Genomic DNA, 24,228 nt, shown 5'->3' on the forward strand with positions numbered 1-24,228 from the left:
TCCCTACTCCAGGAGTCAAAATAGCATGAAATTTAATTTTACGCCTATTTGACAAAGCTTGATTTCGCCTCCAATCAGCGGGGAGATAAGAGCCCTCGGCACAAGTGTGCGGGCAGTTTGGCAGCTGGGGCTGCCGATTTAATAGGTGAATTTACAGGAACAACACTTGAAAATCCCCTGGCTAGTGAACCATTAAGGTGAGCCCTGCCTTCCGTCGCCGCGTCCCTCCCCGCGCCGCTCTCCCGTTGCTGGGCGCTAAAGCAAACCCCAGCTCTGTTTACCAAGTCTACTATTACAATACAGCTACCAAATATTTGCCAGCCGTCAGCTTGCTGCTCCGCTATAAATACTTCAGGCCCAGGTGGAGGGACGGGAAGGGGGAGCGGCGCGGGAGCCTATGCATGGCCGGGCGGCAGCGCCAAGGTGAGTGCCGAGCCGCGGCCCCGGGCGATGCCCTCCCGCACCCGGGCGTTTCTCCGGCTGAGGGTGGCAGCGGGGCAGGCTGGCTCTGTCGCTGGGGAGGCCCCGCTTCTCTCTCCCTGCACCCAGAGCTGTGTGGTGCCTCGGGAGGCTGAGCCCCTCACCACCCGCCCAGGGGCAGCACAGAGGCAGGACCGGGGGTCCCTCGGTGAGGACAGCACAAAGAGGGACGCACGGTGACGGCAGAGATGGCCACGGTGCTGTCTCAGGCTGGGTGCTGGGCCCAGCACTGTGTTTGGCATGGCAGGAGCAGGATTTGTCCCCCAGGATTTGTTCCGTGCCCCAAGACCCTCTCAGGGCCGGGGCTGGGGCAATGGCAGTCCCCGGCACGTGGCCAGGGGGGCCCTGCAGCAGGCAGGGCTGGGGACCCTGGGGCACAGGTAGCACTAAGAGGGGCCTCATCCAGCCCAGCTGTGGCGGTGCGGGGAGGTGGCCAGGTTTGCCCCGTCAGAGGGAAACCTGCGGGGCCATCGTGTGGGCAGGGCACGGGGCTCAGCGTCCCAGGTGCTCAGCCCAGGGTGGCAGGGTGGGTGCTGAGCCCCATTCACCTCTACACACAGCCCCGGGGTGAAGGGGAACATTCTGCTGCCCCACAGCTCTGGGAGATGTCCCTGCTGCCCCATGGCTCACGGGGAGGTCCCCATAGCCCTACTTCCCATGACTTGGCGGGGACATCCCTGCTGCCCTACACACCGTGACTTGGGGATGTTCCCATTGTCCCACATCCATGGATTCGGGTAGACACCCCTGCTGTCCCACATCTCATGGCTTGGTGGGGACGTCCCTGCTGCCCAGTGTCCCAGGGCTCAGTGCGGATGTCCCCACTGCCCCATGTCCCATGGCTTGCAGGGCATGTCCCTGCTGCCCTGCAGCCCCACCCTGGCCACAGCACAGCATGACAGAGTCCCCCTGCTGCCTCAGGACCAAGTGCCGCTGCAGGGTGGTGGGTCGGGGACGGTGCCGGGGTGTGTGCCACCCTCACCCCGCTATCACTGCCTGCAGGGTGAGTCTGGGCCCCGGGGTGCCCCTGCGCGCTGACATGGCTGCGGGCGTCATCCGGCCCCTGGCCGAGCTGCGGCTGCCCTCACCCTTCCCGCCTGGCCTGCTGCTGCCCGCGCACGCCGAGCCCAGCTTCCCTGACCTCTCTGAAGAGGAGGAGGAGGAAGAGGAGGAGGAGGAGGAAGAGGAGACAGCAGAGGAGAGTGTGAGGCCAGAGCTGGCCATCCCCAGCGACGCCGAGACCACCCTGCAGCTCCTCAAGTTTTCAGAGCTGATCAGCTACGACATCCAGCGGTACTTCGGGCGGCGCGGCCGGGAGGAGGCCGCTGGCAGCCGTGGCGTGCCCGAGGACTGCGGCTCGCCCCGGCACAGCGAGGCCCAGCCCGAGGCCGTGGCACCGCGGGGCGGACCCGGGGCTGTGCACAGGCTGGGGCCACTGGCCGAGCTCTTTGAGTACGGCGTGCACCGGTGCCTGCCGTCCCGGGCAGCCGGCGGCAAGACGCAGCGGCTGGAGAGGAAATATGGCCACATCACTCCCATGCACCGGAGGAAGCTGCCGCCCTCCTTCTGGAGGGAGCCGGGCCCCGGCGCTGTCGGCCTCCTCCACACCAGCACCCCCGACTTCAGCGACCTCCTGGCCAACTGGACGGTGGAGCCGGGGCTGGAGCTGCCAGGCACCGGGCGGGAGCTGCCACCTGAGCCGGGCCACCCAGAGCTGGAGGCCGAGCCCTTTGCTGGGCTGTGACCCCACCACGGCCCTGGGGGCCCCCGGCCCCACCACGTGCCGTCCAGTTAATGATAAACCTGGCAGCCCCAGTGCCAGCGCCGGGGTACCTGGAGCTGCTGGGTCAGAACCGGTGATGGGATGAGTGAATAAATGACTCCCGCCAGGCACCGGAGCGTGCCGTGTCCTTTGCCACCCACCACTGCGGTGTCCCTGCTGCTTGGCGTGGCCCTTGGGGGGCCACGGGCCACCCTGGCAGCAGGAAGGAGGGAAGCGCGGTGCCGGCAGGAGCCAGCAGCCCGTGTTTACTCTGCGGCCCAAGTTGGTGGATCCCATCCCCTTATCTCAGCTGCACCGGGGCAAAGGGCGACATAGGGCCTCATAAAGCACCCGGCTGCCATCACCCAGCGGGGACCCATCACTGCCGCGAGGACCCGCTGCACCCCGTGGGTCCCCTGCCCTAGGGCAGCGCTGAGGAACCGGACCCACACAGGAGAGAGCGGGGCCAGCCCGGGGTGCTGGGAGAGCGGCTGGCCCTTCCCCACAGCCCCCGCCGCTCGACCTGGCTGCTCCCAGGGCCCAGCTGAGGCATTCTCCCCTTTGTGGTGGCTCTTTGTTGGCCTTGAAAAGGAAAAGCACCCAGGAAGGGGCAGCTGCATCCCCCCAGCACCAACAGTGGGGATGGGGCTCAGCTCAGCCCGAGGGGGACCCCGAGAGACACGGCTCTGAGCCTGGGCAGTGGCACTGGGGGAAGAGGGGAAGCAAGAAATAGGCAGCACCCCAATAAAAGTACAAACAGGCTTTATTTCAGCACAGTATTCCGCAGTCAAAAGCCCCTGCAGGCACCAGGTTGCCCCTGCCCAAGCGAGGAGGGAGCAGCCCCAAGGGCAGGGAGCAATGCCAAGGTGAGGAGCAGGGATGGTGGGAGAGGAGGGAGCTGATGGGCCAGGGCTGTAGCTCTCCTCAGCACCCAGGGGAGTGCAGGCTCTGCTGCCTCCCCCCAGCCAGATTCAGGGCTGGTGGTGGGTTTTGGGGTACCTGGCACAGGCCAAGGGGAGAGGCAGCAGCAATGGTGAGAGGAGGGCAGGAGGGGCACAGGCTACAGGACCAACACTGCCCCAGAGCAGGCAGCTTTCCCCTCCCCATCCCTGCCCCAAAGCCCAGAGGTGTCTCCCCAGAGGCAGGTTGGGGTCAGAGGGGCCAAGGGAGCCAAGAAAGAGCAAGAGGCAGCAGCTGCTGAACCATGGGAACCCTTTTATTGCACAGCCAAGCAGGGCACAGCCCCCTCTTCCAGCCAGAGATGCAAGTGTCTGCCCCAGGGCTCAGCCTGACCCAGCAGGAGCACAGGGCAGGGGGCCCTGGGAGCAGGAGGGAGCCCCACCACCATGTCCCCTCCCGCTCCCCACACAGGCCCAGGTCCCAGACAGCCCAGGCTGGGTGCAGGAGGTGATGGAGGCCACGTGCCACGGCAGAGGACTGTGCCCAACGCAGCAGGGCGCTTCTGCTGCCTCTGGCACCCTCCAGCCTTCACCCAATCCTCAGGGAGAGCCTATGCCAGGAGCTAACAGAGCCAAGGGTGTGTTTTGATCCCTCGGTGAAGCAAAGAAAGGGGTGAGAAGAGGAGAGAGTAGAGGTGGGAAGGCAGTGACGGGCAGCAGAGCCGGGGCAGCACGGCCATGCCAGTGTCCCGGGCACCGCGATGCCTGCACAGGCTGGCCCAGGCCTCTCCCTGCCTCCCGCGAAAGGGGGGCCCCGGCTCCCAGGGGCCAGGGCGTGTCTCTGGTGGGCAGCGCTGCCCCGCGTCACGTCTGGGCTAGCGAGAGCTCCTCCAGGCCTTCCTTCCCCAGGCGGTACCTGGCGAGGTCCTTGCGGGTGACCATGCCCACCACCTGCCAGGAGAGGGACAGGCTACAGCCCCACGCTGGCAGGCAGAGCCGGAGGGTAAGGGCAGCATGTTGTCCCCCCACCGCCCCAAGGAGCCCAGGCTGCCCGCACGGGCGGGGACTCACCTCATTGCGATTGTCCACCACCACCAAGTGCCGCAGCCCCAGGGCTCGGAAGAGCTTGAAGACACGTGGCAGAGATGCCTCCTGCAAGGCAGAGCGGGGCTCGTGGGCTGCAGCACCCCCACCAGCACCCATCGCCCACCCTCGACCCCGGGATGCTGGGGTGCGGAGGGGTCCCTGGCCATTACCTGAGGCACGGTGTAGGGCGAGGGGTTCATGAACTCGCTGAGGTCGATCATGCACTCACGCTCATCCTGGGAGACGTGGATGGACTGGATGGGGGGGAAACGTGGGTAGGCGTCCCGAAAATCCTTCAGCTTCAGTCGCCGCTGCACCAGGCTCAGGTTGGCCCTTTCCACAAAAACCTTGTGAGGAAAGAGACTGTCAGGGACCATCCCACAGCACCGACAGGCACTGGGGCCAGGGCAACACACAGCAGCAGGGAGAGAAGAGGGCAGGAGCACGGGCAGAGGGACCATCTGCAGAAGAACGGCGTGTTTCCCATTCACTCGGGGTTTGTGAGCCCAGTGGGGTGCAGGATGATGCTGGGGTAACCCCAGCACAGCAGCCCCCACCATCTCCTCAGCTAAGCTTGTCCCCTGAGATGACAGGGACCCTCTGCCAGCATCTCCCCAGCAGGGCAGGCAGCAAGGGGCCTGAGGCAGCAGTGGGACAGGGCACCGGGGCTCAGACACAGCCCCACCGGCCTCCACGCAGCGTCACCCACCTTGTGCTTCAGCAGGACGATGAGCTGGGAACGCAGGATCAAACCCCGCAGTCCTGCCACCTGCGACAGAGCACTGTGCGTGAGACGGGGCTGGGAAGGGCGGGGGGACAAGGGCGAGGGGCCCACGCCACCGCCAGCCCCTGCACGGCTGACCCCTCACAGGCAGCACCCAGCCCACCTGCGAGGCGTCGGGGTTGCTCTCCACCACCGGGAAGCCGTTGTGGTTGGAGGAGGTGTCGCTGAGGATGTCCACAACTGTGCCCACTCGCTCGATCCTCCGCAGGCAGGTGACAGGAGCGCTCATGACCTCCCTGCAGGGAAGGCTCAGTGTGAAACACAGCCCCACGCCCCAAATATCCTCCCAATACCCACGCCTCCACAGCCCTGATACCTCCTCTGTCCCCAAAACCTGCCAGGGACATGGGAAGGGAATGTACTGCAGGCCACAGGCCCTGCTGGGGAAGGAGCTGGGCTGGTGGCACCAAGGGACAGCAGGCTCCTGGGACCAAAGTGTGCCACCACCTACACCATCAGCTCAAGCCAACAATGTGGTCCAAAAGCTGCCACCCCAGGAGTGACGAGCAGCCCCCAGCCCACCTACCTGGCCGTAAGGGAGTGGGACGTCACCGGGGCCTCCCAGTGCAGGAAGGGCACACTCTGCAGCTGGATGTGCATGTCGTAGAGCCCCTGAAACGAGAGCCAAGCCATCAGGAGAAGCCTGGCGAGATGCCGACAGGTACAGCCAGGCAGCAGCTCACCTCCGAGAGGGAGCACATTCCTGCCCTGGCCCTCCCACAGCTCCCCAGCATCACCAACCCTGACCCACAGCCTCTCACGATGTGCTTGTGAGCACACCAGCCCTCACCTCCACAAAGTAATCTCCCACAATCTTTGCTGTCATCAGCACCAGCATGATGGGGAAGCCATAGGTGACGTTGCCCGTTGCCTCCATCATGATGACTGTGAGACTCAGTGTCATCCGCACTATCCCGCCTGCGAGAGAGACCCAAGGGGTTTGGGGTGGGAGGGCAAAGGGGAACATGGGGTGAGGGGATAGCAGAACACTCGAGGCCCCCAAGTCTCTGCACAGCAGTCCAGGCCTGCCCGCACAGGCAGGGCTGCCCTGGATGAGCCCAGCCCTCGCTAGTGCCCCAGCACTGCCTGTGTGTGGCAGGGCCGTTAGGGAGCTGACAGCCAGGCTGGGCTTCAGCTGGGGAAGAAGCTGTGCCAGGGAAGCAGGGATTGCTTTTTCCCATGCCACCTTCACCGCGACATGAGCGGGAGGTGGCCAAAACCGTGCCATGGGGAACTCACCCAGCTGTGCAGCGGCTCCCATCAGGGCGTACTTCCCGGGGTCAGCCCAGATCTGAGCACAGGAGAGAGAAGGGGACGAGTCAGCTGCTGGCTCCAGGGCATCCAAAGACAGTGAGCAGTGCCCTGGCCCCCAAACCCCCCTCCAAAGCGGGGAGGAGTGCCCGAGGCTGCCTGCGCAGCCCAGCTGCTGGCAGGGCTCCACCGGGACATGGGAAAGCTCAGACCCCAGCTCAGGAAGACATCAAGTGAGGAGCCAACCCACTCCAGACAGCTGTGCCAAGCTCTCAGCCAGCTCCATGCACATGCTGCCTGCCCAGCAGTGAGGGAGGGGGCTGGGTACCGTGGCTCCCACTGCCCAACACCCCTTCCCACCAAGGACTCACCGAGCCTTTGGTCAGGTAGGACAGGGAGATGCCAAAGAGCCTCCCCCAGGCAGCGCCGATCAGCAGGGAGGGGATGAAGACCCCTGCAGACACCGTGAGGCCGTAGGTCCAGCAGGCCAGGAAGAAATACATCAGCGTGAACATGCCCAGTGTCATGGGGTTGTAGGAACCTGAGGTGGAGAGAATGGAGAGTCGGTGCTGGTCCTGCGGCCCAGAGGATACCGCGATGGGCTGCGGCCTCAGGGGAACAGAGCAGCAGTCCCATGACTTCCACTCCCAGCAGTGAAAGCCCCTCTCACTGGGCGCACCTTCCCCCCTGGCAGCACGAGCCTTTCCAAACAGCTCTTTAGGTTGTTTCTGCCCCATCAAGGGCCAGCCGGCCGGTGCCATCCCAAGCCCTCCCACCCCACCGAGTCCAGCACGCGCCTTTCCTCCATCTCGCGACTCGTGATGACCCATCCCCTCCCAGCCCTGCCGTTCCCAGCCTCCCTCCAGGCAGCGTGACGAACTTCAGAGCCCAAGGGACTGCCAGTGCTGCAGGACAGGGTCGGGAGGACAGAGGTGCTGGGGAGCTGGCAGGGGTCCTGCCGCCAGCTTCGGGATCAGCTCAGCAGGTTCTGCAAACCCCTTCCCGTCCCGGCTGCTCTGGCCAGTTCCAAGCTGCCCCACAGCATGGGCTGTGCCATCACAGCAAGACCCTGCTGTCCCCAGGACTCGGCCGACTACTATTTCAGGATTGCTGAGCAGCTCAGTCTAGTTTAAGCAGGTACTTTGCAACTTCTCCTTCACAGAGAGGTCAACAGACCAAAGCCCTGAGCCAGGGAGGATCCAGCACTGCAGGGAGCGGCCCCAAGACACAGGACAGTCATCCCTTGGGCTTTAGGTGGCCAAGCTACGCTCTCTGGGATGAGGGTCTAGAAATTCAGAGCTGTCTGCTCCCTGCCCACATGCAGCTGGGCACAAAACACAGAGCAGCAGACAGAGGGCAAGCTGTTATTACATAAGTCTGAGGGAAATGGGAGCTGGAACCTGGAAACCAAATTGTGTTTCTCAAGCAAATCCAACCCCCAAGATCCACCTCCGCAACCTGCCCAGAAGGTAAAGTCATTTTGGGGCAAAAGGCAGCGCTAATTAAGAAAACAGCCAGGGACATTTCCAGGATGGACTTCAGACAGCCAGCGAGGGTCAGACACGTTCCCACGCAACTCAGAAGCGACAGCTTGCAAACATGCACAAACACCACCAGGTCCTCATCCACAGGCTCCTGACCACAGCCCTTCGGCTGAGCTCCTAGGTGCCACCAGGCACAGCACCCCTCCTTCCTCCTTCCACCACCGCAGGAAAAGAGCAGGCCCGGTGCTTGGCTGGATCCCATCCTGCCCTCACAGGGCTGTGCTGATCACCTCGTCTCCCCTCACGAGTGGCCAGGGAACAGGTCAGCCCTCTCGCATGAGCCCAGCCCCTCTCTGCTCATGTTCCAGCACCCGCTCACTGGGTACAGACCTGGAGGGTCATGGAAGAGGTTGACAACGCTCTTCTCAGGTGTATTGAAGAAGGCAGTGGCCATGGAGTTGTACTCTCCATCAGCACAGAAAAGCTGAGGGGGAAGAGAAGAGAGAATTACAAGTGGCAGATCCAGGCTGCCAGGCTCAGGGGACGCGTGGCACGGAGGAGGCAGCTCTGGGCAGCAAGCACACCAACACCACGCTTGGGTCTCCAGCTCTGCCTGCAGCGGAGGGCACTGACTGTGAGGTCCAGTGCCACAAAACCCAGCAGGGTCTTGTCTCCCTGCTCAGCCCTCAGCCACTGCCCAGGCTCGGGGTACCCCCCCCACTCCAGAAGGCTGTTCTCCAGCATCTCCTACCTGCAGGGGATATGCCACCGTGCTCCCCTGGATGGGCTGGCAGTCTCTCGAGCAGTAAATCATAACAAACCCCACAGTTGCTGTCACAGCTGCCACCAGCATGGCCTCGACCACCTGGAGGCAGGGCCGGTGGATGTACCTGCAAAGGGAGGGGAGGAGTGAGGGTGGCACCCAGGGGCACGGGCAGGATCACCCGCAGCCTGGCTTGGCACGTCACATCGGGCACCCAGGCCCTGCCAGGCTGTCCCGCACTCTGTCCTCTGGTAAAGCTGTCCTGGGGACCTGGGGCGGGAGGCAGTGGCAGGAGCAGCTCTGCCCAGCCGGCTCCAGCAGAGCCACCTGCCTCCCCTGCACAGGGCTGGGCACAGCCCCCACGGAAAAGCTGATGTGATCTGGCTGGGGGACAGTGCAGAGCCAAGCCCAGAAAGCTGCAGCCTACGAAGGCCCATGAGGAGCGATGCCCTGGAAGCTGCTGCAGGCCCCTCACCGCTCCACCGCCACAGGACGTCCCTCCCTGAGGCCATGAGGCTGGTCTTGGTGTTTGAAAAGCTGGTGACAAGTATTGGCTGTGCCAGTCTGGGCTCGGATAGCTTTAGCAGCTTGCTCTGTTCTCCCGTTACTCTCAGAAGCACGTAACAGTCAGGTCTGCACAGTGTTTGCCCTTCTTTGGGCCCTCCAGTCACTGAAGAGAAACACTCAGCAGGGTCAGAGGAACGGTGGGATGCTGCACACCACAGCCTCAACCACAAGCAGTGAGAGGGAGGTGGCACCTCGGCTCCCAGCTTCCAGGGGCTGCTTTTGCTTACGCTAAGTGTGAGATCACAGCCTGGCTCTGGCTGGGAATGCCACTTTGAGGGAGTGCAGAAGGCGCCAGCCAACCCACGTCAATCACCTTCGTCACCCACCAGCTCTTACCTGATCCGGAACATCGTTAACCAGTAATTGAGGGCATTGAACAGGGCCCCGAGGATCCCGCCTGCAAATGCAGAAGAGGAAAAGCTCAGCACAAAGGTCCCAGGCTCTCCTTATGGCTGCCCAGGACACAAGGAACCCACAAAGCTCAAGGAGGCATCAACAACCCATCCAGCGTGACCGGCAGCCCTGGGACACGTGGACGCTGTCCCTGCAGAGACAGCCAGGACCTGACACCAAGAGGAGCCCAGCACCAGCAGCGGGGTGGCCAGGGACCAGTGTCACAGCGCTGGCACTAGGCAAGCGAGGGACAGGCTGACTCTGCGGCGATAAGGGCAACTTGTTTGAAAGCAAGGGGCTGCCCACGACTGCAACGCACTGACCCCACACCACGCCTTTGCAGTACGTGGTCTAAAGGGGCTGGCCTTTGCTACAAGGGTAAGGGTTGGGCCAGGATCCAGCTCTCACCCCCGACTAAGCCCCACAGGCAGCCTCTCCTCCAGAGTTTAATGGATTTCCCATTCTCCCCAGGAAACTGGATCCCAAAGCTTTTTATACCCAGACAGAGAACAGAGGAAATTATTCAGACTAATCAAATTGAAAGAGCAGCACTTTCTTACCAACCACTCCCATGAAGATGAAGATAGGAATTTCCTGTATCGTGTATCCCATTTTCTGCAAGCAAAAAAGAAACGGGTTTCAGATCTCCTGGCCCATTTGCAGCCTGGCAGCTCGTCACTGTCTGCTGGAACAGCACAAGCCCGCGCTGGTGAGCAGCTCCCAGAGCTGCTCTAAAGTCTCCCCTGGACACCTCGCAGCCCCCAGACCCAGCAGTGGCTGCAGAAAAGCTCCTGCTGGGGTGAGTGGAGCTGGGATCTGGCCAGACCCCACAGTCTGCCTCAGCCCCTGGGGGATGTTTTAAGACAGACTGGTGGCCCCAAGCTGCTGTGAGCTGCTTCTAACCCCCACAGAGAGCCCTGCATGGGCAATACCTGTGCCGTACCTCGTTATCAAACCTGCCGAAGTTGATGAGCCCAGGGCTGGAGAGATCCCAAGCATTGCCATGGTAAACACTCAGGACAGAGTTCAGAGTGAACGTAGAGATCATGGAGGCAAAGAACTGGAAGGAGACGCAGCCCAGTCACTGCCAGATGCCTCCAGCTCCACTCCCTCACCATGTGCACCCCGCACTACCCCGAACCACCCCTGTGAGGCCCTGGGGTAGGGCTTGGTACCCACGGTGTGGTGGGGACAAGAGGCCACGTTCCCTGTGGCAGCACCCTGTGCAGCTTACACTGACCAGGGGCTCGCTCCTCCTTTTGTCTCGCCATTGCCCTCGGGCACAGCCCAAGGCAGCTCCCTTGGAAAGGAGTTGGCAGCAAGATGGAGCTCAGCCAGGTCCAAATTCAGCTCCTGAGGAGCAGGGCACAGAAGGGGAGCTGGGAGGCTGTTCCCTGGGATGTGTTATACATGGCTGCCCAGCTGGGCCAGGGATGGCAGGAGGCCTGAGGCTGCAGGGCATCAGGAAAAGGCAACGCCTCATGCTGGAGCCAGCAGCGCTCAATTTACTGCTCCTGCTTTCCAGCACTTACAATTCTCCACGTCAGGAACTGGTTCCAGAAGGAAGCCCCTTCCTCCAAGCTGAAGAGGACACCCCCTGCAAATGCGAGACACAAACACCTTCAGGGGGGGGGGGGGGGGGCATGCCGCAGACCCTTGGCTCACAGCACCAGCCAAGGTGCCCAAATTCATCACAGCCCACATGCCCCAGACTTCACAGGCTCCAGCAAGCCATCAGTGATGTACCGACAGCAGTGAAGCCCCTCCACTGCCCTCCTCCACCCCAGGGAGGCAACATTTGGAATCCAAGACAGATGACTCCCCCCTCTCCTCTCTTGCCAAGACTTGCGTGGCGTGGCAGGACAGCTTGGAGCAGGGCTGGGCATTTTGCGAGAGGGCTCCTACAGTGCCCGAAGCAGATCACGACAGCTGTGTCCTGCATGTGGGAGCAACGTCCTGATGAGATCCACGTGCAGGTACCACCCAGCGTCAGAGCGCCAAGACACATACCCACGGGGGCACCAAACGCAGCCGAGACGCCAGCAGCAGCTCCAGCCGAGACAAAGTCCCTCTTTTCCGTGTCTCTGCGGAAGTACTCGAAGATCTGAAGCCACAAAGCAAAGGCAGGCTTAGGGCTGGCCACAGGCATGAGTTTAGGGGAGACACGGGGTATGTCATACACGAGCCCGAGGAACAGCCCAGTTTGGGCAGAGGAGGGACACCTGTAGCACAGCCCCCCTCAGTGCCACACCAACCTTAAAGTCTCGCTTTAAAGACGTGGATCTTCCCTGCGAGATCCCAGCAGCAATCACCGCTCCGGAGTGAATCATGGGCCCTTCCTACGGGCAGCAGAGCAGAGTCCGGTCAGAGGAGGAAGCAGCCCAGGGACAGTGAGGGATGGCTGAATGCTGCTCACCATGCTGCAGCCCTGATGAAGCTGGCTGGGAGGATTTCTTTCCAGGAAACACAGACCTTGACATTTTTTACCCCTTAAATCCTCGTTCTAGCAAGTGGCTCTTGCGGCCACCTCCTGTTCCCACCAGCACTCCCTCCTGCCAAGCAGACAGGGGCTTCCCTTGCCTGCCTTGGATCCCAGCAAGCTGGAAAGGTCCCAACGGGGCACCCAGGTCTCCCCCATCTCACGTCTGCAGGGACCACTACCAACGGATGGAGGCTGCTGCTCTCCTGCCCTCAGCCGAGCCACGCACAGGCTGGCTCAGCGCCACCAAACACCCTGGGGGCTGGCATCGTGCGCCCCAGGGGCTCCCCAGGACTGGCCACGGCACAGGTCACCTTGGCCAGCACAGGGCTGGTGACGGGCTGCAGCACATGTGCCAGCAGTGGAAAACAACAGGGCAGCAGCGTGCCAGAGAGCGCTTTGTGCACATCACCTTCCCAACAGCCAGGCCGCCAACCACCGAGAGGATGACCCCGCAGACTTTGATCACCAGGGTCTGTAAAACAGAGACAACAGGCACAACACAGCACACGGGTGGCACGAGGAGCACGCCCGCAGCAGCCACAGGGGACATAGACCCAGCCAGCCGCAGGGGCAGGAGCCAGAGACCCCGGAGAACTCGTGATTCTCAGCCCCGCGTTGTGGCAATGGGGTTGGCCAATTTTCTTCTTGGCCAGAGCAAAGAACTACCCAAAGCTGCTCTTCCCAGCACCTGCTGCCGATCCCAGGGCAGGAGGTTTAACTCTCGACACCAGAGGGAACAGCTGCAGAGCCAGGCAGCGCAGCAGAGCGGCCAGGAGCTGGTGCCAGCTCCTCCCCTGCCGCAGCACGGGCAGGGACCATCCCAGGAGGACACAACAGGCCCATCACGAGCAGAAGGCCTTCATCCCACCACCTCCCGCTTCCTACCTTCAGACGGACAACGTGTGGGATCTTCACACCGTTGAGATAGCATTTGATCTGGGGAATGCCACTGCCGGCCGCGACGGGCTGCAGGGAGCAGGGAGAATGTGAGTGGCTGCCACATACAGGATGGGGACACACTGGCCACCTCACCCCTGTCTCTCAGCACAGGGCACACTGAGCACACCCTTGAGGAGGCTCAGAGATGAGGCCAAAGTCTCTAAAGGCTTTGGAGGTGGGCTTGAGGGAGGCACCCACCCACTGCCCCTAAGGGCAAATGGGCCAGGGAGAAGGAGCTGGCTGGGTTCTTGGGGGACACGATTGTGTTTCCACCATGGTGCCATGGCAAGAGGCCCTGTGCTCACACTTGGTGGCCAGGGAGAGCAGGGGCAAAGCCACAGGGAAGACACCGCTGACTCAGAGTGGCCCATAGGGAGCTGTGGCTCCCTCCTAGCCATAACCAGCCCCAGTTTCTGGCTTGTCCTCCAGAGCGTGTCCCCGAGGCACCCGACCTGCCAGTGCTCACACATGCCCGACGTGGAGAGGCCGAGCCAAGGCTAAGGCTTGTGAGAGCTGCACCCACACCCAAGGCTGGGGCACACCCTCTGCCCCAGGCTGCCAGCGAAGGGCAGCACATCCCATCAGTCTGACAACCCCAGAGAAACTTGACAGCATAGCTGGAGCCAGCGCTGAGGAACTGGGGCTACAAGAGCCAACTGGGCAGAAAAACATTTGCTATTACATAAATTTGCATGGTTTTGGGAGACATGATCTTGTTTCCCCCATGTAAAGAGCCAGGGCAGGAGGCACAGAGAAACCCCAACCCAGACCAGTTCCAAACTCTTACCTCTATGAAAGCAACAATCACTGAGCCCACCATCACCACGCTGGCGTTCAGGGTGGCCCAGAGTAACAGGGAGAAAGACAGGCCCCCTTTCTCGGTGAACTTGTCAATGTCTGAGGAAGCAGCTCAAGGAAAGGCCAGCGTTGGTTGGGTACCATCCCTCCCACCGTGATAACTCATTGCTAAAATGCTTCTTGGGCTGTGGCAGCGCAGCAGATCCTGTGCACTTGGGGTAGGCAGGGCTGCTGCAAGGAGCCTCCTCCGTTAGGGCAGTGCCCAGCCACAGCTCGGCCCTGCAGAGCAGCTGGGCACTCGGCAGCACCTTGGGTGGCAGGGTCTGTGCCACCCAAGCCAGGCGAGGAAGCGCTGCCCTCTCCCCCAGCATCCCTCATGGCTACCGGGAGCAGAAACCCGCAGGTCCCGGCTGGCTGGCAGCCACAGCTCTGTGGGAGGATACTGCCCTTCACCACCCGGTACTTCAGCCCAGCCAGGTTCTCCACCACGATGTCGATGAAGCAGGCGACGAGGCCGGTGAGGATGCCAATCATGGCACAGATGACCCAGCGCTTGATCTCCACCGTCCGGAAAGCCTGAGGGACAGCCAGGCATCAGAGCCCACTGTCCCCAACCTGGTCCCCACCAGCACCAGGGGGACTCCAACCCACCTGGCCGCCTTCTCCAACACAGCCCCAAGCTCTCTAAGGAGAGCTGCCCAGGGAAAACCAATGCCAGCTGACCCATGACTGCAAAGCCTGGCCACAATTCACTTATTTTAAGTCAGTGCCCTTGCTGCTCTGTGGGATCCCTAACAGCAGACATTCTTTTCCCGCTTGCCTGCCTCTGTCACGCCCCTCCTGTTTGGCTTCTTGCTGCAGCACTGACTGCCCAAGCCCCCAGGCCAGATGCTTTGCATGGCTCCAGGAGTCCCTCTGCTCAGGGACCTGCCCCCCAGCAACGCCACCGGGCGCACCCAGGTGAGCTCCCTTTGCAACCATCCTACACTGGGTCCTTGCTCCTGAGGTTTTACAGCTCATCACAAGCTGGTCAGTGCCCATAAACCCACCCTGACTCAAGCACTGCTTTGAGCACAACCTCCCTCGGATGGAAAAGCCCCCCAGCAGCCAGGCAGGGGGAACAGCTTCCCTGGGCCAGCCCAGCTACAGGGGACAGTGGGCAGCCAGGTCCCAGTGAGACTCACTGTGTGGTTTATCCTCCTCTCCTCCTCCAGGAACAGCTGGTTTTCACTGTTGTCATAGTCCAGGCTCTAGTGCAGGAAAGGGAGATGCTGTTATTGTCTAGTGCAGGGGAGGAGATGCCCGTGCTGGAGAGGGCTGCCCTCAGACCATCACCCCTGCCCCTCCACACCCCTCAATCATTTTTCTCCCTCAATCCCACTCCTTCCTCGCTGAAAACTCCCTAGCTGGGCACCCCACGTACCTCACCTGCTGCATCCCAGCGGGCAGAGCTGAGATCAGGGGAGATTGGTGCTTACCTCATACTTGAGTGACAGGAGCTTCTCATTATGGGGGATCTCGTTAGGATGCTGCCGAGGGAGCTCGGTCTCCTGTAGGATGCAATGCACAAGTCAGGACGGCCACATCCAAGTCCAACCCTCCTCTCTGCCACGTAGCTGCTGGTTTAACACTAGTTTTTACGCTCGGGAGAGGCAGGGAGGACTGCAGAATGCAAGCTGCCTGGCAGGCCGGGATCTGCAATGATTTCCCCCGGCTGGTGGACGCACGGGATCGGAGGCAGCTGGAACGGGCTGTCAGGTGTGCACCCTCACCCACCGCCTCCCCCCCAGGGCAGGACCTTTCCCGGAGCAGACGGAGAGTTGGCCCAGCTGGGTGCCACACTGCCATGTTGATCTGGCCCTGCCTCCGAGCAGCTCCGTGCTCCGGCCGAGGGCAACCTCTCACCTCGGCAGGAAATTCCTTTGGCTGAAAGCAAGGAGTTATTTCAAGCAGGCCCACGTTTTTTGGCAGAAACCAGATTCTGTTTCCCAAAAGCCTTTGACTGTGCAAGCTGTTCCCAGCTCCGAATTAGGGCATTTACTGAGGATGCTGGAGGGGCCCCTGGGGCAGCAGCACCCCACACCCCTCCCTGGCCCCACATGACAGCTACAGCCAAAGCAGGCCCAGCCTCTCCTCCGGGGCGCAGGATTAAGACATGTTCCATCCAATTTAAGAATTCTGCAAGAAATATTCAGCAAAAGTAATTTGTTTTCCTACAGCTCTGGAGCTGAGGCAGGAGCGCCTGGGGAAGAAAAGCTTTTCAGGTGTGCATGGAGTGGGGGTATAACTTGGAACCTGAGAGTTTTTGCAAGATGCCCCCTCTGCTGCCAGCCCTGTCCCCAGCTGCTGTCACACCGCACGTCCCCTCCCCTGCCCTCACACCAAGCTGGGCAAGAGGCAAGAGAAGCAGCTTTAAGGACCTCTCATGGCGACAAGGAAGAAAACCCTTCCCAGCCCACCCGCTTGTGCTCCTGCTGCAGGGGAGGGGAGGGGGGGAGGGAACCTGTGCTGGTGGGCTGGTGCTGCCACCCAGAGAGGTGCAGGGACTGCAGTGTCCTTGGGCCAGTGCTGCGGCTAAGGGCAAGCAGTGAGGGTCGAGGCAGAGCAGCAGGCAGCTGCCCATGCCATGAAGGTCACCCAGCCCAGGGGGAAGCACCAGAGACCTTGTGATGCGAGGGATGTGAGGGAGGGGAATAAAAGCAGCTGTTAGTAGAAGGGGTCTCGGTAATGGTGGGCCCCTTTCTGTGCCACTCACCAGCTCACGGATGTCCTCATTGAGGTCCACATTGCTCAGCTGCCCAATGCGCAGGAAGGAGGAAGAAGTGAGCTGAGGAGAGAAGGGAAAATGGGTCATTTCCTGAGCGTGCTGCAAGCCTTGGCAGAAGGAAGGAACTGGCATGTAGGTGCTTGTGCTCTGCCCCCTCGCTGAGCTCCACCACCTGCCCACTGCCAGAGCCCCTCGAAGTGCAGCACCCACAGAAGACTGCTCTCGAAGGACACACTGAGGAGGGGGACCCACCACCCTGGAGGGAGCACAAGGCAGCAGCTGTCTGCTGAGGTTTGGGCAAGCTGCTCCAACCTGTTGGCTGGCAGAGCCGGCTCACCTGGGGAAGGTGCCAGCCAGCAGCGGCTCATCCGCGCCCCAAGAGCTGGCACGAGTTACCAACAGCCTCCAGCCAACGAGCGTGGTATCCCAACACTGCAGCCATGCAGCCAGCAAACCCGTGCTGAGCAGCACGTTCCACACCCCCTGGAGCTGGGGAGGGACAGACCCCCCTGAACAGAAAGTGCCATTTCCACAGTCACAAGCACACCAAGACGTGCTGGGGCCATCCCTCGGCTCGCACACCCAGCCAGCACTAAGGGGTGGCTGAAGGCACGTTTGGCTCTGCCATCTGCTCCACGGGAGCAGCTCCCAGCCAGGGACACGAGCACGTCGGCGTATTCGTCTCCCTCCAAGCAGCCAAGAGCAGAGCGATGGCCGGGCCGGCTGCCAGCCAGCACACACAAGAGAAAGGGGGCACGTTGCTCCCACACAGTCTTGGGGACACTGGTGCCTCTCCGAGCTGGCCCCAGGGCAATGCTGGGAAGAAGCATTTGCATCTTTCTCTGGGCAGCAGGTTCTCCTTTTGCTGGTGACCACTCAGGCTTGTTACTGGCAGCACAACTGTGTAACAGGAGTTTCTGGACTATTTGGGACCCCTCTTGTCTCCTGGCTGATGCAGGCAAGGGCTGGGGCTGCAGCCAAGCCGGCCTCCCGCTGGGCAGCGCGGCAAGAGGAGCCAGCAGAAGCAGGCGAGCTGCCGTCACCCCTCCCGTTGTAAAACACGGGGATGCACAAGGGTGTGAGCAGCACTGTCACTACACACAGCCCAAACACTATTTCTCAACATTAAGATATTCCACTCCAGAGTCTCATCCGTCCCCAGCTAGCAGGGTAAAGGACTGGAGAAGAAGAGGGATGGCGAGCAACAGCGCGGCCCCGGCACATCAGTCCCTCTCTGCTGACAAGCCAGCAGATCCCAGATCGAGCCCCTGGTGCTCTAATCCCCACCGATCCTGCCCAGAACGTGCAGGCCGGAGCGGCTGGGAGCCACACACGTCACTGCAGATGAAGAATATCCCTTTGTGTTTGCAGCCTGACCTATTTTCCCATTTCTCCGTCTGTTGCAGGTTCTCATCCACTTCCTGACCTGCAGGCGGGCTTTGCCCCAGCTTCGCAAACCCTCTCCGGTGTCCTGCTGGCCCCAGCAGCCTGAGCCCACAGGAGGGGCTGAGCCAAGTGCTCCATCAGCCATTTTCAGACACTGGTTTGGTGAGGCCAGCCTGGGCTTTGGTTCTGGTCCGTGATGACTCCACAATCCCTGTGGAAAGGATCCATGCGGACCCTCTTCCTGGCAGTCGGAGCGGATCACCACTGGCTCCTACAAGCTGGGTGCACCCAGAGCTGTCACCTCCCCGGGGGAGGGATGGGAACTTACACAGAGTTATGAGCTGGATGCAGGAACTGCCCCTTGCGGTGCCCGCTGGTACCCAGCTGGGCCCCTGCCACCCTGGGGAGGGGGAGAGGACACAGTCCTTGCCCTGGAACCCTGGGAGGGACAAAGGTGAGACCGTGCAAGGGAACCCACCTCCACCTGGCTTCTGGAAGCACCAAGATTTAAGGCTCCTGTTAGATGCCACGCGTCCAGGGCAAGATCAAGACAACAAGATGGAAATGATCACTCATGCCATGTTCCCTGCTCATGCCTGGGCTCAGACTTCAGGCACCAGGACCTCAGACAGGACCAGCCCTTTGGAGAAATTGTCCTTCTGCTAGCCATGGGAGTCCTCAGAGACCAAACGTGGCTGAACCAGTGGCACCCTCCCCTACACCCCTTCCCCATGGAGCAAGCGGCCAGGGCATGGCAGCTCCGCTCCCGATGGACTGGGTAACAGCAGGGCCCAGGTGCAGATAAAGAGAAAGAAGCTGCAGTTGAATCTGAAGCTGAACTGTGTTAGACAAGCAGCACATTTTTAATCTGCCCCTCCTCTTCCCAGGTCCTGGCATCCCTTCAGCATCCAGATGGGCCGAGCTGCTCTGTGAATGGAGGGCTGGCTCCCGTCTCACCCAGCACAGGGGTCACATGTCAGGAGGACAGGAAAAAGCTACTTCCAGTGGCACCCAACTTTTATAAGAGGGACAGGGAGGAATTCAGGCAACCAGGAGCCAAGACAGAAGGTTATTTGTGCACAGCTCAAAGATTCTCTGAGCACATGGACAGCACTCCCCTCCTTTGGATGTTTTTCAAACTCAGGCCAAGACAGCTGCTGATCCCGGGTACATATGATGTTGGTGTGACTGTGGTAAGATTATCTCCACATAACACGTGCTGTTGCTAAAACCCAGAGGATACAGATGGGTTAACAGCTCTCCTGTCTCAGGAGAGGCTTTTGGGCTAGCTGAGCTGCCTCTGACAAACAGCAATGGCACCCAGCACTCGCCCCATTTGGGTGGTAAAGCTAATTCCTTACCCATTTTGAGCTCTGCAAAGAGATGCAAAAGCTCTGCAAAGAGCCTTGACCCGGACCAAAACTGCTTAACATCTTTGTCAGTGGGGCAGTTGGTACACTGGTGGGCAGGGCTGCTCCACTGAGGGACCTCACCAGTCTGCAGGGAAGCCCCCAGAGTTCAAAAGAGGCAAATACAAAGCCCTGCACCTGGGATGGACGTGCCCCAGTGGTTAGAAAGCAGCTTTGCTGAAAGAGTCTTATAGCGAGCTGGTGGATGAGTTGAAGAGGAGTTGGTGGCACAAACCTGCAGTGGAGGTGGTCGACTACTTCCTGGGTGGTGCAAGACCCCAGCCAGGAGGTACGGGGAAGGGATCCCACGCCTCCACCTGGCACCTGCGATAGCACACCTGGGACTTGGTGGCCAGTTTGGGGTCCCTGGGACAAGAAAGGCACGGAGACACAGAAGTGAGTCCAGCAACACACTCGGGGCCTGGAGCATGTGGTAAAACGTACAAGGAGAAGCTGGTGCTTCTCATGGAGATGTTCTTGCCATCCCCAGACACCTAACAAGAGGTTACAGAGAAGACAGAGCCAGACTTTCCTTGAAGACTCACACTGACAGGACAAGAAGCAGCAGACAAGCTGCAGCAAGGGAACTTCTGCTTCAATATCAGAGACAAACGTTCACCCTGAGGATGGCGACCCGCTGAACCTGGGGCCAGAGAGGGTGGAGAGTCTCCGTCCCTGTTAGATACCCAAACCTCCACTGGGTGTAGCCCTGAGCAACCTGGTCTAAGGGATCCACTCCTAGCAGGGGTTGGGCTAGAGACTGCCCGAGGCCCCTTCCCCCTTCACCATACTGCCACCCGCGCCAGCACTGCTGCAAGAAGGGTGACAGCAAATTCAGGATCGGTCTCAACAAGAAAAAAAATCTGGCAGAAGATCTCAACCACCACCTCATGCCCTGAAAGGATCATCTCCCAGGTCAGACAGCAGCAGCTGAATGCACACACCAGCACCAGCCCGGAGCATCGCCCGTCAGGGTGGGAGACAGCAGCACTGCTGCCAGCACCTCCATTTGGCAAAGGTGACAAGAAGCCACACTGCTATACGTGATGCCACAGCAGTGTTTTACCTCTGAGCAGAGCAGTCCGAGCATAATCCCTGTTTGCGAATAGCAGAATAACTTCAGCTGAGGCTAAAGCACCGCAGAAACCAACCCATAAATAGGAAGCATCTGACTGCTGCACAGCCCATTTCCACAGGGACAAGCCAGCAAGGCTGCTCCCTGCAGGACATCACCCACCCCCAGAGATCACCGCCTGGCATGGAGACATCTCTTATACACTGCCCCTTATCACCAGCCTGCTGCTCACTAACGAACTAGAAGCACGTGGCTTTCCGTTATCAACGAGATAAAGCGCTGCACAGACCACATCAGGAGTCCACTGGGGTATTGCAGAAGCAGTGGGAGGGAAGGAAGAGGATTTCCAGCCCCCAGGGCCCTTTTGGCCCCAGTGCACTCTGCTGAGGAGCCCCCCGATACCTGCTTGGGTGGGAAGGCTCCAGGCTGCAAGGCTGTGTCAGCGGCCATGGCAGCATACGGGGGAGATGAGCTGGGAGCTTCTGAAACCCCCCTCCTCTGCCACACAACCACAGCTGTGCCAGGCTTCAAACCAACACAGCCATCATCCCCAAAGCGCACCACACCAGCAGAGAATGAGGCTCCTCACCTCCAGGCCCATAATGGGAGAGAAAGCGGCCAGACTCTCGCCGTGGCGTCACCACTCAGCTACGATTTTGCTTCCAGCTTCCCACTGGCACTCCAGGACACAGCTGCTCCTTGCCCCTCACCTGCACGAGGCTGGGAGATGCTGTTTTTGTCTCGGCCCACCTGCCTTTCTCCAGGCTAAAGCGTCACCACAGTCCCCGACGTTGCGAGCACCCAGCAGAAGGGTCTGGACTTGCTAAAACCCTTCTGCCTGGGGAAGCTCCTGCCCCCACCCGAGGGCAGGGGCTTTCTGAGGATGCCAGCTCCAGGCCCCCGGCAGCGGGCAGGCAGGGACAAGCAGCCTCTCTGCCGGTACCCAAGGGAGGCAAAACCTGCAGCCCCTTTGCCAGGAATCGGGGCTCACCCAGCAGACTTCTCTTTTTCTCCCTGCCCCGCCCCCTGCCAAGACTTTCTGACTGCAGCAGGCGCAGCAGCCCCCCGGCATCGCCACCCGGCCACAAAGGCTACATCTTGCACCCTGTTACTTGAAGTTAAAAAAACCAAGACCAATAACATTTAGAGGTGCTGGGCTGCACCCAGAGCAGTGTGGGCAGCAGGGCAAGGGGGGGGGATTCTCCCCCTCTGCTCCGCTCTGGGAGACCCCCCTGCAGGGCTGGGTCCAGCTCTGGGGCACCAACAGCACAAGGACACGGACCTGCTCCAGCGGGGCCAGAGGAGGCCACGGAGATGCTGGGGGGGCTGGAGCCCCCCTGTGAGGACAGGCTGGGAGAGTTGGGGGGTTCAGCTGGAGGAGAGAAGGCTCTGGGGAGACCTTAGAGCGGCCCCCCAGGGCTGAAAGGGGCTGCGGGAACCGGGGGAGGGACTCTTGATTGGGGGGTAGGGATAGAATGAGGGGTAAGGGTTTTAAACTGAAAGAGGGGGGATTTAGATTAGATAGAAGGAAGAAACACAGCCCTGTAGCATCTCCTCTATGGTCACGGGTGTGTTTATCCAGCCCCTCCTCACCTCCCGCCCACAAGCCCTCAATCTCAGTCTGTTGCCCCAGTCAGCCGGGAAACTGCAGACCCGTGTTTCCTTTTATCACTTTAAGATCGCTTTCATTTCCATTAAACAAGCACGTGAAAAAGGGAAGAAGCTCCGCTGGGGACATTTTTATTGTATTACCACAACCCACGTTTAAGTCTCCAGTGAGCTAAGCAGCTCCAGACTGTCTTTGTTTCTCTGCCAAAGCTGTCCTGCCTTCCTGCTTCAATCTATACAACTATATGACATCTAGGTCAAGGGACCGTCCGAGGGGGAGAAGCAGTTGCCCTACACCAAAAGGCAACCCCAGCACTATTGTGACAACCCAGGTGCCGCTGCCAGGTCAGTGCCACTGCCCAGGGCATGCATGGTCTGAGCAGTCACAAGTTCAGAGCTCTGGCAAGGCACTCTCCTCCTTTGCTAAGGAAAATGGCACATAGCGCCTTGTCAGCAGCTGGGACCTGAGCTGTCTGCGCTGTGAAGGGACAAAGTGACAATAAATCAGACTGGCAGAGCTGGGTCTCCACCACCAACTGCCCCTGCTGTGGCAGGGCTCAGGCATTTCTTCCAAGCCACCAAGAAAACCTGTTCCTGACCTACAGCCACGAGACCTGGCTAATCCCTATTTTAACACCCTTCAGACCTGCAGAACTCACCACGTGGTTTTTTAAAGATAACCTACGCTGTAAACACACAGGGGTCCTGTTACACCAGCTAGGAAGATTATTTTTATTTTCACACCAGAACAGCTACAATGGCACAGGCAACTCTTCCCAGCTGCCATGCCCCACTCCCACAGTACCACGCTAGGCACTTCCAGCCTAACGAACCCTGTATTTCACTCTAATTAGTCTGCTGTTCTGACTCGCCCAGAAGCAGGGCAGCACAGAATCATGCTTGGCAAGATGTCCCTGCTAACAGCTGCCAAAGGCTGGCACTGCTCCTCCCCGTCTAAGTGCAAGTGTCCCAGCAAACTCTTCATCGGAAATTTGAGGACATCATCTGGAGGCAGCTCCTCTCCCACCTTGTGCTGGCACAGAAGCGCCCTGTGGACCCGGCTTGACATCCTGCCCAGACCCCAGCCCTCGCCCAGCCACAGCTCCGCTCTCTAACAGGCGCTGAGTGACTGGGCCAGAGCCATGGTGTGCTTCAGTTAACCACACTGCATGTGGAGGAGAGGCTGCTAGGCAGGCTACCTGAGTCACAGCCTCCAGGTACACTGGAGAGAAGTCTCTCTTTGCTTAATTACCCCAAATTAATTTGCAAGAAGGAATTGGTCTCCCTGTGCTTGTAACGTGGCCCACCCTGGACTTGCTTTTTGCCAGTGCAGTTCCACACATACAGCACACACCATCCACCACCTCGCCGGCATTAGAAGCTCTTGTATTTGAGCCCAACGCGTTGGTTTGGGCAGCAGCAGTGTGCCAGGCAACGCGCTCTGTCACAGAACGCCATTTTTAGTAGAAACGAAGGGGGCAGCCCCAGGAGGCAGGAGCGAGGTCCAGCAAGGACAGGGAACATCTCAGCTGCTCGGCTGCACCCGCAGCTGAGGAGTGGGCAGGAGCCAGGCCCACGGAGCTGCAGTGGGGTCCTGGTGAGGCACCGGCACCTCGTGACGGGAGGCGGCTGTGGCTGGAGCGCCCCGCTGCACGGTGAGTCAGACCCCACGCTCAGATCTTCCCTCACAAGTGACCCGAGGGCCCTGTGCCCCGGCCATGGCTCCATCCCAGCCTCTCCCCGCGCCGGCCCCTGCCAGGTTCTGCTTTCCACGGCCTGGGGAAGCCCAGACAGGCCCCCAGCCCCGCCGGGGCTGCGCAGGGAGCAGAGCCCCAGCACCCCGCGGCTCCCCGCCGGCAGCCCCTGCCCAGCCCCGGGACAACAAACACGGTTAACAGCTACAGGGGAGGGGGGCGCGGACACGACCTCAACCCCCACCCCTCCGGCGGCCTTTCGGCGCAGGGGGGCCTGGGACGAGGCAAATCCCCCGCGCACCGCGGGCCGGTATCCCGCTCCCGGCGCCGGTACCCACCTGCCGGGCGGCCGCCGCCGCGCCGGGGCCGGTGCCGTTGAGCAGCGGGGTGGTCTCGCCCGCGCGCCCGTCCTCGTCGTCGTCGTCGTCGCGGTCGCGGCCGGACCAGGACACCTTCTTGGCGACGTTGGCCATGCGGGGCGGCGGCCGCACACACACTCCGCCGGCCCGTGCCGCACCGGCCGGTCATGTGACCGCCGGGCCGCCGCCCTCACGTGAGCGCTACGGCGGCCGGCGGGGGCCGCCCCGCCCCGCGGCATCAT

The 24,228-nt window shown here is 60.9% G+C and overlaps 2 protein-coding genes across 4 annotated transcripts; one reads left to right on the forward strand and one right to left on the reverse strand.

Annotated features, from left to right (window-relative positions):
* Positions 1–259: 259 nt before the first annotated feature.
* Positions 260–2,331, forward strand: PERCC1 (proline and glutamate rich with coiled coil 1). Its single transcript, XM_074919529.1, has 2 exons — positions 260–423; positions 1,483–2,331. Exons 1-2 carry the CDS (start codon positions 398–400, stop codon positions 2,222–2,224), a joined length of 768 nt encoding a protein of 255 aa, XP_074775630.1. The 5' UTR covers positions 260–397; the 3' UTR covers positions 2,225–2,331.
* A 656-nt stretch (positions 2,332–2,987) lies between these two features.
* CLCN7 (chloride voltage-gated channel 7) lies at positions 2,988–24,147 on the reverse strand. Of its 3 annotated transcripts, XM_074918751.1 has the most exons (26): positions 23,954–24,147; positions 23,630–23,638; positions 16,444–16,515; positions 15,167–15,238; positions 14,873–14,938; positions 14,132–14,264; positions 13,678–13,787; positions 12,837–12,917; positions 12,361–12,423; positions 11,725–11,808; positions 11,480–11,573; positions 11,002–11,066; positions 10,413–10,529; positions 10,030–10,084; positions 9,413–9,473; positions 8,498–8,636; positions 8,137–8,230; positions 6,634–6,803; positions 6,251–6,302; positions 5,802–5,929; positions 5,538–5,623; positions 5,115–5,247; positions 4,937–4,996; positions 4,398–4,574; positions 4,213–4,293; positions 2,988–4,092 (listed from the first exon to the last, which is right to left on the reverse strand). In XM_074918751.1, the coding sequence occupies exons 1-26, from the start codon at positions 24,098–24,100 to the stop codon at positions 4,006–4,008; spliced, it is 2,436 nt and encodes an 811-aa protein (XP_074774852.1). In that variant the 5' UTR covers positions 24,101–24,147; the 3' UTR covers positions 2,988–4,005. The 3 variants fall into 3 exon arrangements, with proteins under 3 accessions (XP_074774852.1, XP_074774851.1, XP_074774853.1); XM_074918750.1 differs by lacking the exon at positions 23,630–23,638 and having other exon boundaries at positions 23,966–24,147; XM_074918752.1 differs by lacking the exons at positions 16,444–16,515; positions 23,630–23,638 and having other exon boundaries at positions 23,966–24,147.
* Positions 24,148–24,228: the final 81 nt, after the last annotated feature.

This window comes from Athene noctua, chromosome 15 (assembly GCF_965140245.1).
Source record: "Athene noctua chromosome 15, bAthNoc1.hap1.1, whole genome shotgun sequence".
NCBI lineage: Eukaryota > Metazoa > Chordata > Aves > Strigiformes > Strigidae > Athene > Athene noctua.

What these genes read in the sequence shown, in the direction of transcription:
- CLCN7 (XM_074918751.1), bottom strand. Translation starts at nt 24,100, where the DNA reads ATGGCCAACGTCGCCAAGAAGGTGTCCTGGTCCGGCCGCGACCGCGAC. An exon ending in GGGAGCCGCTGCACAGCTGG is followed by an intron (nt 5,930 to 6,250) that starts GTGAGTTCCCCA and finishes TCTCTCTCGCAG; the next exon opens with GCGGGATAGTGCGGATGACA. An exon ending in TCCCACTCCCTTACGGCCAG is followed by an intron (nt 5,248 to 5,537) that starts GTAGGTGGGCTG and finishes CCTTCCCTGCAG; the next exon opens with GGAGGTCATGAGCGCTCCTG.
- PERCC1 (XM_074919529.1), top strand. Translation starts at nt 398, where the DNA reads ATGCATGGCCGGGCGGCAGCGCCAAG. An exon ending in GGCCGGGCGGCAGCGCCAAG is followed by an intron (nt 424 to 1,482) that starts GTGAGTGCCGAG and finishes CACTGCCTGCAG; the next exon opens with GGTGAGTCTGGGCCCCGGGG.